General features: G+C 37.7%; 2 protein-coding genes across 2 annotated transcripts; one reads left to right on the top strand and one right to left on the bottom strand.

Moving 5' to 3' along the window:
- Positions 1-912: 912 nt before the first annotated feature.
- Positions 913-3,158, bottom strand: pole4 (polymerase (DNA-directed), epsilon 4, accessory subunit). Its single transcript, XM_077584922.1, has 4 exons — positions 2,767-3,158; positions 1,735-1,819; positions 1,414-1,455; positions 913-1,189 (listed from the first exon to the last, which is right to left on the bottom strand). Exons 1-4 carry the CDS (start codon positions 3,016-3,018, stop codon positions 1,176-1,178), a joined length of 393 nt encoding a protein of 130 aa, XP_077441048.1. The 5' UTR covers positions 3,019-3,158; the 3' UTR covers positions 913-1,175.
- LOC144063025 (serine/threonine-protein kinase NIM1) lies at positions 3,089-10,105 on the top strand. Its single transcript, XM_077584921.1, has 5 exons — positions 3,089-3,331; positions 3,909-4,005; positions 5,178-5,510; positions 5,819-6,090; positions 7,602-10,105. The coding sequence occupies exons 2-5, from the start codon at positions 3,984-3,986 to the stop codon at positions 8,352-8,354; spliced, it is 1,380 nt and encodes a 459-aa protein (XP_077441047.1). The 5' UTR covers positions 3,089-3,331; positions 3,909-3,983; the 3' UTR covers positions 8,355-10,105.
- Positions 10,106-14,941: the final 4,836 nt, after the last annotated feature.

Here is a 14,941-nt window from a genome sequence, read left to right as displayed (position 1 = left end):
TTTTACTTTTGAGACAGCTAAGTCCAAATAGTATCACCTTTAAATATGTGTATCATTTGTTCTTTCCATTGGCAACCAAAAATCAAAAAGTGACTGATTATTTTGTAATTATAGTTTAACTTGAGGCTCTGATCAAAAATTTTAAAAAATGGGCCTTTAAGCTGATTGTGTTTACATGACCATTAGTAAAGCTACATTAGCTTGTTAGCTGCTACAATCCGTCAAGCAAGACCATACATAGATCCTCGCGTATCACTGCACAATGGTACAGAAGAATGTTTGAAATTAAGTTACCTTAAGTCTACTAGTCCACATGTTTGGTGTGAATATGAATGAGTTGAAAACCATACAGTACGTTCGGACACAAACAGCATTAAACGCATCTACCATGTCAGATGTAATGCATGAAAATGATTACGCTTTAAACACATTTGTCCTAACTTCCAGGTCATGCAAATATTAAACTCTTTCTTATTCAGTCCTGTGGCCTGATTTACTGTTTTTATTTTTGATCTGAGCCTAAAATTTAAATATGATTTCCATTGAAAATAGAAGAAAGGAATGATGCACTTTGGGACATTTGACTGTGGATGTTAAGGAACGAGGTTTAAATATAGTCATGCACAAGCATGCTCTCTCAAAGTGATACAAAAACACACAGTCAGCACCTTGGACAGCGGTCACTTTAGGGACAAACCTTCAACATGGTCACCTGACTTGATAAACATTACAACACTATTTGTTTGAGTCCATAATGTGGGCACTGATGGAGTTTACCTTAGATAAAATCATTTAAAATAATCATCAATTCACTATTGTTTCCTAATAAACCAAGGACTTTACCAAAATAGTGCCACATCAATTATCATACATAAAACCATACCAATAACTTATTCTGAATGAAAAAAAAAGTAGGCAGGAACTTACTTTTATTTCACGAATAGCAACATTTCACCAATATTTACAAATAATGTACACTTGCAATGGCTACACGTATTAAAAGTAAAGAATGACATCTCTCCATCAAAAACATGTTTTGTTTTTTTTAGAAAACCAGACATAAATATCCAAATTCTGAAAAAAAGTAGCAGAGCGTACTTGTCACATTGTATCATGTCCATAAAAATGAAAAAAGTTTATTGGATGGTTTCAATTTGGTGCTCCTAAGGTACCATTTAATCCAACGTGCCTGTAAAGAAAATAAAGAACATAATATTTGAAACAATTCATACATGATCTGCAGCGATTGACATTTGACTACGAAGATTTACTATGGGAAAAACTAACGATCAATACTTTTCAAGGGTTGCTATACTCATCTGACTGTTATGAACTCCTATTTTTTATTTTAGCAGAATAATGCTGCCCAAAGGAGTTGTGCCACACTAATGAAGGAAAAAAAAAGAAACTCACCTTCCAAAAATGCAAATTCATCTATGGCCTCGATTGCGTTGTCTGCAGAAGAGACAATGGGTCAGTAATCGGCAGTAATCAACTTCAGTATAGTTAAGGCCCCATTGCCCCCACTAGACACTTCATCAGTTACCCCTGCACAACTCAATCCAATAAAATTCTTTCTTCTATCAAATATTCTGCTTTTAAAGAGCTAATAAAGGTCGGTTTTCATTGAACAGACAGAATTTTTATTTGGGATCTTGTTTGATCTTACGGGTGTACCTGCTATTTTTGCCTGAATAGAATATTAACATGTGTTGTTCCTTACTGTGCACTTACCCAAGTCTTTTCTTTGTAATGTCTTTCTCTTGCCTTGCTGTGCATACACCAAAGCGTCTTTTGCGATCATCTCAACAAACAACTCCTGTGGGGGCAAACAGTCGAGTCAAAATCCAAAAGCCAGACGGAGAAAACACTTGCATTTCAATTACAGTGGCTTTAATTAAATTTAGTTTGGTTTTGAACTAACATCAATGTCATTAGTATAAAATATCCATTCATTTTTTCCCCCCAAAAAAAAAAAAAATAAATAAAATAAAATAATAAAAAAAAAATATCCATTCATTTGACTTTTCTAACAGTTCAAATTCCAATTTGTTTGCACACAAGTTAGTTTTTAAAATATTTTTTCTCAGCACCACCTGTTTTCTTGTGTTGCAAATAGTACAGTCATTCAGCAGCCAGCAGAGGGAGCTTCCACTTAATACATTAAAATACAGTAATTGTTCTCCATGGTCATGAGAATGTATCTCCACTTCTTTAACTTGGCATTTATTTGCTCCACTGGAGTGCGGTACTCCTTTAAATGGCTCTCAAGGTAACCAAGAATATTCGGCTATAAGAAATTGCTTCCTTGTCCAAAAATTGACAAATTACGTAATTTGGTAGAAACACGTGTTGAGTGTAGACTGAAACTTATTTTTTCCCAAATTGTATCATTCGTTCATCAATTCTGTGTCCTGCATATCCTCAATAGTGGTCACCGTTGGTCAAAAGGGGCCACCATAGAGCCAAATGACACATATTGATGTAAACATTGTATTGTTAATATGTTTAAAAAGTTTAAATTACAAAATGAGACAAAAATCTTACGTTCGGAAATGGTAAAAGGGAAATTAAAGTTTAAATTCTGTTCTAAATTAAAAAAAACTAAAACAATTGGACGATGACTATATTATATACACGCAGATCGTCGTGGGAAATCTTAATTCACGCCGCAACAACTAAATCTCGCGAGATTGAATCCCTTCACGACAATCACATTCAATATCCAGTGCTTGGCGGTCTTTTGGTTTGTTTACGATTTCGTACCGTGGCTTTAGCGATGATGAAGACAGACTCCTGGCTGGCGAGGGACACATCTGGGTCGGTCTTCATCAAGGCCTTGATGCGGGTCAGCGGTAGCTTGGACAGCCGGCTGTGGCCCACGGCGGCCGCGGGGCCCGTCGCCTGCTGCTGAACGCCCTCCTCAGACGCCTCGGCCGTACGACTCTCCTCCTCACTCGCGCAGCGGTCGGCCTCGTGGTCCGCGTGGGCGACGGGTACCGCCACTGTGGCTGCCATTTCCTCCTTTTCTTCCACCGTCGTTAAATTTGGCAGGAAACAAAGACGAAACTGTGCTTTTGCCGCGACATGTCACAGATGACAACAGAAGAAGCGCACTAGCATGTGCTTCCGCTTGCTCTGAGCTCGAAGCGCGCTGATTCGTCGGAAGGCTTTGCGTATGTCCCGCCTTTTCCTCTCCCGCCAACTTAATAGTGGTCGACGATTGGCTAGATTGGAAACCAAGACGTTATTATTGGCTAGAATTGTACGCCCATCAAATTGTTTGCTGCTTTGGACTCCAACAAAAAGTAAAGTTTATACATGCTGAATGGTAATGTATTTATTTTCCCTAATGACACAAAGCGTAGTTATTTTCATACATTTGTATAATATTTTCACCAAACATATGTAAAGTGAAATGACAAATACCTCATTCATCTCTGTTTACACTTGTATTGTACTCCAACATAACGTAAACAATTATAATATGATAACTTTTTTTAGATGTACCTACCTGCATATACTTTTGTGCATTTCAATGGTTTCAATGATGCTTAACCGAACTTAAAATTAACAGAAATGACAAAAATAATTCATATCTCTCATTATATGGACTGGCGTTGTGCATATAAATTTGAAATAAATCAGGCTAAATGACATTAATATGCAAAAGGATTTACATTTCATGAAACATGGAATATAGTAGTAATTTAATGCAACGTTGCAGAAAGCAAAAACTATATCATAAATCATAATAAACAGAGGGGCCACCAAAACTGTTATGAACCATTTAATGTAGTTTAAAAAATAATAATTGGCTTACTCTCTAATATTGTGTATGCAGCATTTTCATGCTTGCATCTGGTGCCAGAGCCAATGAGCACTCCACTAATACGCTGCGTTAATAGGATTGAGGCTCATCTAATGAAGCTGCATACACCATGTCCAGTCACAGTCAGGTGTTAACAGCCTGAGGGAACAGCATGAAGGACTCGCAGAATGCAGGTACATTCATTTCTGACAAATACATATTTTGTAGTTTTGCTGTATGGTTTTCGCTAGACTTTGTAGATAATTTGTAGTTTTATTTTACATTTTTAGAACCGGGACAATGTATTAAAAAAGTGTACCCTGTTGTGATGCATAATCTGTACACAACAATATTTACTTTCCAAATATTTCCATTGCTTGTTTGATTTGTTTTTGGTTTAATACCGAATGGACCCTCAAGGTGGCACTCCTCCATTGAAATTCTAGAGAAACAGAAAAAAATAACCAATATGTAAGTCTAAGCCTGCGAGTTAAAAATAAATGTGCAGTATATTTCATTGATGTTCTGTTTTTTAAAAACAGATCATGGATATGATTGACGTACACCTGTACTTGTGTCTGATATCTGTTGTAATTTATCATTATGGGTTAAAAACAAGAAAGAAAAAAAAGCATGACATCATATGAGGAATACCAATTAGTTGGCAATAAGTACACTATTTTTTGTTTCTTTACATGTACTGTATATTTTTTAACTTATTTTGTAATCAGTTAAACTACTCAAGCGGATTTAAAAAAATTGCGTCTGTGCAAGGGAATGTAATGTAAATATTAGCTTTCACTTGGGATTTTCCCACATTTACTTTTGTTGGGCTTTTGGAGGTCAGTGCTCTTTAGGTCTCCTTTATACACACAACACAGCCTCAAGTTACATACCCTATTATAATTAACATACTGTACAAAACGCAACAAAAGAAAGACTTGATCTCTTTAACTCTGTTATGTTAGTCTTTCATTGTGACCTGACTTCTAGTCCGCAATTAGAAGAGACACACTAATGCTGTATCTAAAAGAGGTAATCCTTGCCATTTTAAGGACTGACTGACCCTGCTGCTGACTAATTTGAACTTACAACCATACGGGAAATACTAAATGCTGCAGAAGATTGTAGTATGTTAGAGCTTGTTCTAATGAACACTTTGTTGGATTTTGTACACAAAAAAAATCTTTGATTAGAATAAAAGTTTGAGATAATGGCAGAATATAGTAGAGGATTCGCCACATTCAGCAACAACAAAAATGTTCAAGTTTCATTATATTGTAATCATGCTGCTCGTTTCAAGTAGCCAACATGTACATGTCAGTTTTCAAACATGTGTCCATGTTGTGTGTTCTCTCTCCAACAGCCATCAAAAATAAACTATGGCCCAAGCAGAAAGCGACTAAAAAACCCAAAGATGAGTCCCCGAAGGTGGAGAAGACAGCCAAGCCGCCCAGCTCGACCGCCTCCGCCGGTGCTGCTTCTGCCGCACCCGCACAAAATGCCCCCCCACAGCTGAGCGAGGCCAAGAGGATACGACTGACGCCCTTCGAAAGGATGGTCTACGACATGGCCCATAACGAGAGGATGGTCAACGACCTCATCCTGGGCCGCAGGGTCGGATTCTACGAGCTGCGCGGGGAGATCGGCCAGGGCAACTTTTCATCAGTCAGACTGGGCATCCATGCCTTGACTAAAGGTCTGCTACTTTTATCATCTTTATTTGTTTATTCTACCAATCAGCACGTGACTCTCTTGGTTTAAGCAGTCATATTATTGGAAATGTACTTTTGAATTGCTTGTACGGGGATGCAAGGGTAGGCTAGCAATACAAGTGATTAGTTGGCATGGTAACAAAGCGATTTAAGTGTCCTGTAATTCTTTCTTTTTTGTTTAGTTTGACTAAAGAATTCCTGAGGCCTTTTATTTAGACTCCTGGGAAATCTTTTAAATTGTAAAAAAAAAAAAAAAAAAAAAGCATAAATTTACCCTCCTGGGCTTTCACAGAGAGAGTTGCCGTCAAGATCATGGAAAAGCAGCACAAAGCGGGTAAGGGTCCCCAGCCCTTCATCTCCTCGGAGATCCGCTGCATGGAAAAGCTGTGCCACCCGAATGTGGTGCGTCTGTACGAGGTGATAGAGACCAGCAGGAAGCTGTACCTGGTGATGGAGTACGGCAGCGGCGGCGACCTGTTCTCTCGCATCACCACCAGGGGGAAGCTCAGCGACCTGGAAGCCAAACTGATTTTCGCCCAAGTTGTCTCTGCTGTGAAACACATGGTGAGCATTAGTTACAGTCACACATTTTTAGCACCACCAACTCACACGCAATGCACAAAGCAAAACACAAAACCACTGCGTGTTCTGTGAAGTGTATCAAGAAGAACTCACTTCAACGTTAAATAATTTATATATTCATGTACTCATTAAGCACTGCATATTATAAACAGGCATTAAGGATTCTCAGACAATTGCTTAATATAGGCTACACTGCCGACTGTAATATTATGAACACCTGTATGCAATGAGACCCAATACAAGAGCTGTATCAATAATTTCATAAAAATGTTTACTTTTTATTGATATTAGTTGAACAATACAATAATGTTCTGCTTCTAGTTTACATAGACTGAAAGTACGAGGCATTTATTAGAGGGAAGGGGTTTATGAGAGAAGCTTTACAGGTATTTATAAGGTGCCTCTTCACAAAAGAGGTTTCAAGGTGTTTACTGTCAAACAAAACATGAAACAAAGAACATTCCACGTTGCGGATTTACAACAACTTTGCCTTAAAGGGGAAGTCAACCCAAAAATGCTCTTTACAATAATATGTTCTATGCAGCCCCACTAGTCTAAACACGGCATTCTGATTAATATTGTGTTTGTGGAATATGAATTAAGCAACATAATGCAACTGTTTTTATCCCTCTCAGGGGGCGGCCATTTTGGCACTTGCTGTCAACTGACAATGACATCACAGTTGCTCAGGGCTCAGGTAACGACCAATCACCGCTCAGCTTGCGAATGTCACATGACCAAACTGAGAAAACAGGTGAGTTGTGATTGATTGTAAGGTGAGCCCTGATTGGTCATTACCTGAGCAACTGTGACCGCATGTGACAAAATGGCCGCCTCCTAAAATGGATTAAAAACAGATGAATTTTGCTGCTTAAGTCATGTTCCACAAACGCAATATCGAATCAAAATGCCGTGTTTAGACAAGTGCATAGAACATTTTTGGGCTGGCTTCCTCTTAGCTGTACACCAATACGTCGTAAGGAGTTACAATGAATTAAACATGATGTACAAACTGTTTATTTCTTTACATTCTATGTTCTAAAATTGTTATTACTAGGGCTGTCACAATTGAATTATTTTAGAATAGACTATATTTATAATTTCAAACATTTTCATTTTCATATAAGCCATGGTTTAGTCATCTCTTGCTACCTCAATTGCCCCCGGCAGCTGTATAGCTGCTCCGGTGGTCCTCTGGAAGTGGATGTGACGACTTATATGAAAGAAAAGAAGAAAAAAAAAATCATCCATCTGCGACTGTCACGTTCGCCTGCTCTTTATTTTTCGTACACATTTCCCACAAAAATCTCGTCACTTTACCCTCACACTCAATCACTTCTTAGAAATGTGTTAATAAAAGACAGCAAGGCAGCAAGCTAAGCTATGCTAAGTTAGCTGAAGAAGCTTCCACTAGCGCAGACAACTTTAACTGGGATTGTTGAAGTGTGAAAGTGAGTGAGAACACTGACATGTCTTCCTGTGTTACGTTCCAGCATGAGAACAACATCGTCCATAGAGACCTGAAGGCGGAGAACATCTTCTACACCACCAGCTACTGCATCAAGGTGGGTGACTTCGGCTTCAGCAGCGAGCGCGCGCCCAACGAGCCGCTCACCAATTTCTGCGGCTCGCCGCCATACGCCGCGCCCGAGCTCTTCCGGGAAAAAGGCTACATGGGATGCTATTCGGACATCTGGGCTTTAGGGATCGTTCTGTACTTCATGGTGACGGCCACATTGCCTTTCTACGGGGACAATCTGAGCAGGCTGAAGCGTTGCATCCTCCAAGGGGCTTACAGCATCCCCGCGTACGTGCCCGACGGGTGCCAGCTCGTCATCAAGGGCTTGTTACGGCCCGTGCCGGTGGACCGCTCGTCTCTCACCCAAGTTTCAGACGGCGTTTGGCTCAAGGGGATCGAGTACCCTGATCCGTATATACCCCTGCCTTTGGCCCCGGCCTACTTGGCTAAGGCCGCCAACGCGCTGTGCGCGGAGGAGATGGAGGTAAAGACTCTCCTGTCGGACTTGGGCATCATAGCTGTTCACTTGCAAAACAATCCCTGTTCGGACGCCAAAAGCCCGCTGACCGGGACCTACCGCATCCTCCTTCACCGTGTCCAGAAGAGGAGGTCCGTGGAGGCTGTCGGCTATACGGCGATTCACCCAGATGACTACAAAAGTCAGGCCAAATGGTGCGTCGCATCTGTGGACAAACACAACCCCTCTGCAGTCTGCGTTATACTCTAACAAAGTGGTACCTTGACTATACGAGTGCCACAACCTACCAGTTTTTCAACTAATCAGCCTTCGGTCAATCAGTTTTTAGTTTGGAGTTGCAAGCACAAATCTGAATTACAGTACTAGTGAGCTTCAGACACTTTGCCGCTAGATGGCCACTAGGTGGCAGCGAACGTAACAACCTCCAGCCACTATCAGTTCATATGGTTACCTCTCAGTCAGTCATGTTTTGTGCTTCCATTTTCAATTTTGTAAAAAGAAAAGAAACATTTCAAACCATGGGTCCTAATAAAGTGATTGCAGAGACCTCCATTGAATAGAACGTTAAAATCATGAGCATGAATATGTAGTACTTTTATTATATTTCACTATATTTGTGGTGTCAAACTCATTTTTGTCACTTCGCCACATTGCATTTATTTTACCTCAGAGGGCCGTTAAGACTGAAACCGCATAAATCGCCTTATTTAATTACATATACCAAACAAACCGATGGATAACTAATAGGGGTGTGCATCTCTCCAATAAAAGGCGATTCGATATGTATCTCGATACATGGGTGTAGTACAGTTCAAGGATGGTACTTTAAAAAATTGAACAATTCCGTTCAGTTAAATCAGAATTGATTGATTTTCAGATTTAAATAGTTTTTTGTTACGACCCCAAATAACTTAATTTACTTTAAAAAGAAGTTTTGTAAAAAAAAAAAATCTTGCAGTTGTATTTATGACTTAGTATTTATTTATTTATTTTAGCAAGAAACATGAAATAGACACACATGATTTACTTTAGCAGACCACAAAAAATGATGGGATGAACCGGATCTGGGCCCGAGGCCATGAGTTTCACAAAGGAGTTCGATACTGAAGCAGAAGGAGTTGATAAAGTCTCTGATGCCAGCCAAGGCCGTTAAAATAATTTATAAAATGCTGACCTTCACCCATGAAAAACAAAACAAAACTGAAGATCTTGTTCCATGAGTGCAGTGGACATTTTTTTTTAAACTATTTAAAAAAAAAACTTTTTTTTAAGCTATTTAGGAAAAACTTTTTTTTAAGAGGGCTGAAACGGATTAATGTCATTTCCATTCATTTCAATGGGGACATTTGATTTGAGTCAAGGTACCACTCACTTTTGTCCTTTAACGAAGAAAAGCAAAGTTTCCTTGCTGGTTAATTTAACATAAATACTGAATAAGAAAGAGCACACAAGTAGGAAAATTCTGAGTTTTTCATCTCAAACATTTCTCCTAAGTAATGAGCTGTGACTCGCTGTGCCAGCATAACTCAGTATTTAGTGTACTGTTGCGAAGCATTCATCAATCACCGTGCTGCTATCCGTATCTTGCAATACTCATTAGGCACAGTATAAATCTGCACTGCTAATCCGAGGCCATAGGTAATCGCAGCAAGGGGGGTCTGGAGGAGTGGGGCGTCTGGGAACATGCTCGCTCCAACAGTAATGAACGCTGAGACGGGAAAAACATGTCAGTAAAAATGGAGGAGTTAAAGTGGGACCACCAACACAATCCAACAACGCTCGGACCACTTGCACAACCTTTTTTTTTTTTTTTTTATCCATCCATTTTCTATCATGCTTAATTCATATTTAACACCATGTTTACAATTGTGGTTGTAGTTTGCAGTGCTTTTTAAAAGTTTGCTATATATTATACAGATGGCTTTTATTTATGCATTGTTACTTTAAAGATATTGTTACATTAACGCCTCTACTTTTCCTCAATAAAACAATATATTGTGTTCCCTATTAACTAATTTGCTCCCAAAAAACGTATAAATACGTTCTATTTTAAATGTTTTAAGTGTCCCAAAGACATTTATACGTTTTTATGGGTTGTTGTTTTTTTTATACTAGAGCATACAGAAGAACAGATGAAGAACTGGTAGTTATTACACAAACAGCCAGCAGGTAGCAGCAGAGCATAGGAAATGTACCATGACCATGTTCAAAAAACCCTCAATTACTCAGAATTCTAAATAGATTTGTGAATAATGATGAAACTTAGCTATATTCTAATGCTAATTGCTGCAAAACGGAAATAGATAGAAATATTGATGAAAAGAAGAGACTTTAATCTTTCTTTTGGTAGGTTTCATATTTTTATAGTAATAGAATACAATATTTTGTGGGCCTTGCAATATCGGCCAAAATCCAGTAAAACAGCCAAGAGCAAAGGGGGTTGCTTCAGTGAAAATGTCTGGGAGTGAATGAGTTAATATGACCTCAGTGTCAATCAAAACAGCATTATAAGTTAGACAACGTTTTGTATATGTTATGGCTGGTCAAATATGAACCCTAAAATGCCTTCATTGAATGCACAACATGATGCGCGTAGGTTGTTATAGGTTGTACTCACACTCGGCCCATTTGAAACATGATTGAGCCTACTTGACCTGTAGGGCTCTAGTTATGCCTGCTCAGACCATGTCTAAAAACTGGCGCAAGTAGTAATAACCCTTTAAATTGTTTTAGAAATAATTCATTGAATTAATAGATTTTTTTTGTTTATTGTTATTATTATCATTATTATAGTTTTATATCAGCCCCCGGCTGGCACACAGCTATGGGGAGCACATGAACAACAGGGGCTGCCAACATATTTAGGTCGCCAGCAGTTCTCACCTGCAGATCATTCGGTATTTAATGAGGGTACCCGCTGATGTTGTCTGTTGCCACACCGGCCAAGAGAAGTGAAAATGTTCCCGTAATGTGATGTAATGCTGCACCTCACGCAGCACAAAGATGTCTCCATGCAAAATGTGAGTGCGGCAAATTTCAAGAGAATTATTTTGGTTGGCGGTAAATGATTTTGTCTGTGTTCACGCCCACAATAGCAGGTACACTTAAAGAGGTTAGATCAAGGTTGATATACAATGCAATTAAACATGATATGATATGATATAAAGATGCAATTACTGTAATGATATTAGAGTAAACGTGACAACTCGACGCAAGAAGCAAGAAAATAGTCTGACAGGACTCAAAATAATCCACATTCAAAAAAGTCTGGGTTATTAAATGGTTAAGTCTGTCTACAGTTTTTGATAAGCACCTCCTATTACACAATAGAAAATAAATGACAAGAAATTAGAGTCAAAAATAGTCAATGGCAATATTATTACAATTAAGTGTACATGTCATATAATTACGCAGATAACCGTATTGTGCAAAATAGAAATAAACAGAGCTATTATTAGAAATAATCCATTCGAAACTTTGCCCGAATGGCCAAGTGTGAGTTCACCCTTAAATGTATGTATCAATTGTTCCTTAATGCAGTACGCTCATCTTTTGCAATAATCTTTTAATGACCTAAATAAATCAATTTATGAAAATGTAAACATTGTTTTGTTGTTTTTTGTTGTTGTTATCCTTCCTCCTGAAATAGTCAGTGATTTGTAGATTTCCAACCATGTACGCAGTCAGTAAAACAAATAAGCAATGAATGCGTAACTATAATAAAAATGTTCAATCTTCGAGTAGTAAAAGCTAATTGTGCAATAAAGACAACAAATTACAACACAAGAGCGCCATATATACAATAAACCGTGTTATGTTATGTCTGTGTAAAAGCGGCGTTTCAAGAAACATTTCCTGTGGGAAATTTAAGTTGCGAAACCTTCAGATTTGAATTCTTTGGAATCTTAGCGTGTCCAAATTATTTCACGGTAATCTTTCAACGCCTGCTCTCTTTGGCAGCCTTTTACCGTCACCTCGCAATGCCTTGCCAGGCCTGCCAGTGTCTGATCAGCAATAATCACAATGATGATAATGATGATGATGATGATAAGCTTTTTGTAGGTCACCCGTGTTCCCAGAGGAATGTGTGCACCGTGTGTGGGCAGAAGTCCCGACTTGTTAACATACTGTACGGATCTTGCTCAATACTCATGTGGTGAAAGTACTTGTTATCATTTCCTCTTGTGGTAACACAATTTGTCACTCTCAAATGGATGTTCATGAGACACAAACATAATCAATGACCTGCTTCTGTCTGCGCTGTGCTATAGTCAATTATTTACTTTGAGATGTTCAAAGGGTCAATGAGCACTGTTGAAATGTTGCTTCCTGGAAATCCAAATTGGCCAATTTTCCCCAAATAATATATAAAAAGTACAGCCTACACAACATCAGTCAAAAGTGTGAATGAACTTTCTCCAGTTATTGAATGAGAAAGTGAGTCAATTTTTTTTTTTTTACTGAATGCAACAATAAATACTGTGGATCAATTGTTGCAAGTGCATCGTCCCCCAAATAAACACCTCACCTAAAACAAATATGTACATTTTCCTCTTTGGGACTAAAATTAAGCTTTTCTGTTTGTTAATATTAGTCTCTATAATGATTGTACAATATTCTATACTTGTATGTTAGTACAAATAAAAACATCTTAGTAAACACCAGTAAACATCAAATAAATGCCCAAAATTTTCAATTCAGGAAAATACGTTTTTTCATTTGTGTTAATAAAAAAATATATTTTTTCCGTTTATTTGGGGTGAGGAATTTAAAAACGAGGATGCATTTAATTTGATACTTAACATTTGTTTGGTACAAACAAGGGATCATCTATACAAAATGCCTAACATCAAATAAATGTCTACATTTTTCAGTTAGAGAAGAGTATTCATTTGTGTTCCTGTAAATAATCTTTTTTTCTTCATTTATTTGAGGTGATGAATTTAGGATGCATTTAATTCTACACTAAAAATGGTGTTTTGTACAAACAAGGCATCATCTATAATAAATGCCTAACATCAAATAAATGCCTACATTTTTCGACTTTAAAATTCAACATTTGTACTAATGTAAGTTGTTTTTTGTATGTATTTGTAGTAAGGCATTTATAAAGGATGCATTTAATTCTATGATAAAAAATAAAAAACGTGTCAGTGCACATAAACATCCTCTATAATAAATGCTTCACCTCAAATAAATGTCTCCCCTTAGGGAAAACGTTTGACCTATTTTTTTAAAAAATTATTATATAATTATTATTTTCTTTTAATAAATGTCATGTATTAAATACCAGAATACACTATAAAACACATATTAGCGTATGTAATTCGTTTTTATAAAGCAATTACATTGTAATGCTTAATTTATGTATTAAAAAAAATGTGTAAAAATGTTCAAAACAGATCAAATGTGAGTAAGAAAATGTATTTTGTCAAATAAAGGCATGATACTTATTGAATGCCTCACCTCAATGAAACACGTTTGCCCCCCCCAAAGAAACAATAACAGGTGGATGTAATACCTTACCTTTTAAATATTTGAACAACATTATTTAATAGTGGGGAGGAGCAACACATATTGTGCTTAACACATTTATTAGACCACCTGTTTAACATACGGAACATATCTGAATTAAGCAACCACATTCAGAGTCATGTTAAATGGGAGTCAGCAAGTATGTCTTTTGCAAATTTTGATATTCGAGGAAAGGCTATACTTCTGCACTGGATCGTTGTCCTTTTATTTTTTTGAGATGGTTCAAAATCCCCCTCTTGCATTCGGAAAAGCGAGACTTACTTTATTATTATAAACCCTAAGTAAAAAAAACTGTGAAGATTAGCTGCTTTCTTTTCTCATCATGTGTGATGCTGAAACCGAAAGTTGTCATCTGTTCATATTTGCGGTTGACCAAGAATCCTTTCACTTCTGAATAACCGCGGATTGCATAAGCGCTATTACCTTTTATGGACAATTTCCTCTTAAACTAAGCGAGAACACGCAATCAACTGCTTCGTCCATGTCATCCGCACACACTAGTTGATGCGAGCGTGTTTGGATTGGGACGTCTTGTTTGTCCGACATGAGCCAAATATCTTTCAAGGGAGATAATAGATAAGTGTCAATGAATAAAACCCGATTGCAGCAAGATCTAAAAAGGTCTGACTCACATTATCAGCTCTGAATAAATTGTCAGGCGTCCAGTTTTAACAATCCAACTGCGCTCGTTTCAAAGGAGCCTTATCGTGGAAACTTTCACTTACTAATCCGCAGCTGGAGGGCATATGAGGCCACTCTTGGTTTCTGTTTCGTCACATAATGGACTTATTACGATAAGAGACTCTATTCGTGTATTCATTTAGCAATGTTTATTATTGGTACAGTTGTATTACTGTATATGATGCAATTAAAGTTAAAGTACCACTGATGGTCACACCCATCTAAGTCCAAATTTCACGACTGGCATTTTGTATTCCAAAAGGATGATACCATTCGTGGGTTTTGAGAGAACAAAATGAAATTAATTCAATGAAATAATTACCCAGAAGTAGAAGGAACAACCAAATGTAGAAATGAAACCTCAGGGCACAACTGTATAAATAAATTTCCTGCGCTACTACGACTAGCATCCTCTGATAAGGATCACAGTCATTTTCTATTGTCTCCTTTCCTGATCTTACCAAACAGCAGCTTACTATTACTCTCCAATTTCCCCTTTTGAGAATTAGCAGATCCCATGCGTACAATGAAGATCACATTCAATCCATTTGGTAGCCTGCCAACAACTCTGTTGAAAAACATCCTCAGCACTGTTTGTCCATTTTTTGTCTCTTAATGTT

This window comes from Vanacampus margaritifer, chromosome 13 (genome assembly GCF_051991255.1).
Source record: "Vanacampus margaritifer isolate UIUO_Vmar chromosome 13, RoL_Vmar_1.0, whole genome shotgun sequence".
NCBI classification, from domain to species: Eukaryota; Metazoa; Chordata; class Actinopteri; order Syngnathiformes; family Syngnathidae; genus Vanacampus; species Vanacampus margaritifer.
Note: the sequence above shows the minus strand (reverse complement) of the source record. Positions and strands in the feature narration are given on the sequence as shown.

Coding starts and splice junctions, on each gene's coding strand:
- pole4 (XM_077584922.1), bottom strand. CDS start 3,018: ATGGCAGCCACAGTGGCGGTACCCGTCGCCCACGCGGACCACGAGGCC. Junction 1,820..2,766: donor TCATCATCGCTAAAGCCACG/GTACGAAATCGT, acceptor TTGCCCCCACAG/GAGTTGTTTGTTGAGATGAT. Junction 1,456..1,734: donor ATTACAAAGAAAAGACTTGG/GTAAGTGCACAG, acceptor TCTCTTCTGCAG/ACAACGCAATCGAGGCCATA.
- LOC144063025 (XM_077584921.1), top strand. CDS start 3,984: ATGAAGGACTCGCAGAATGCAG. Junction 5,511..5,818: donor CATCCATGCCTTGACTAAAG/GTCTGCTACTTT, acceptor GGGCTTTCACAG/AGAGAGTTGCCGTCAAGATC. Junction 6,091..7,601: donor TCTCTGCTGTGAAACACATG/GTGAGCATTAGT, acceptor GTTACGTTCCAG/CATGAGAACAACATCGTCCA.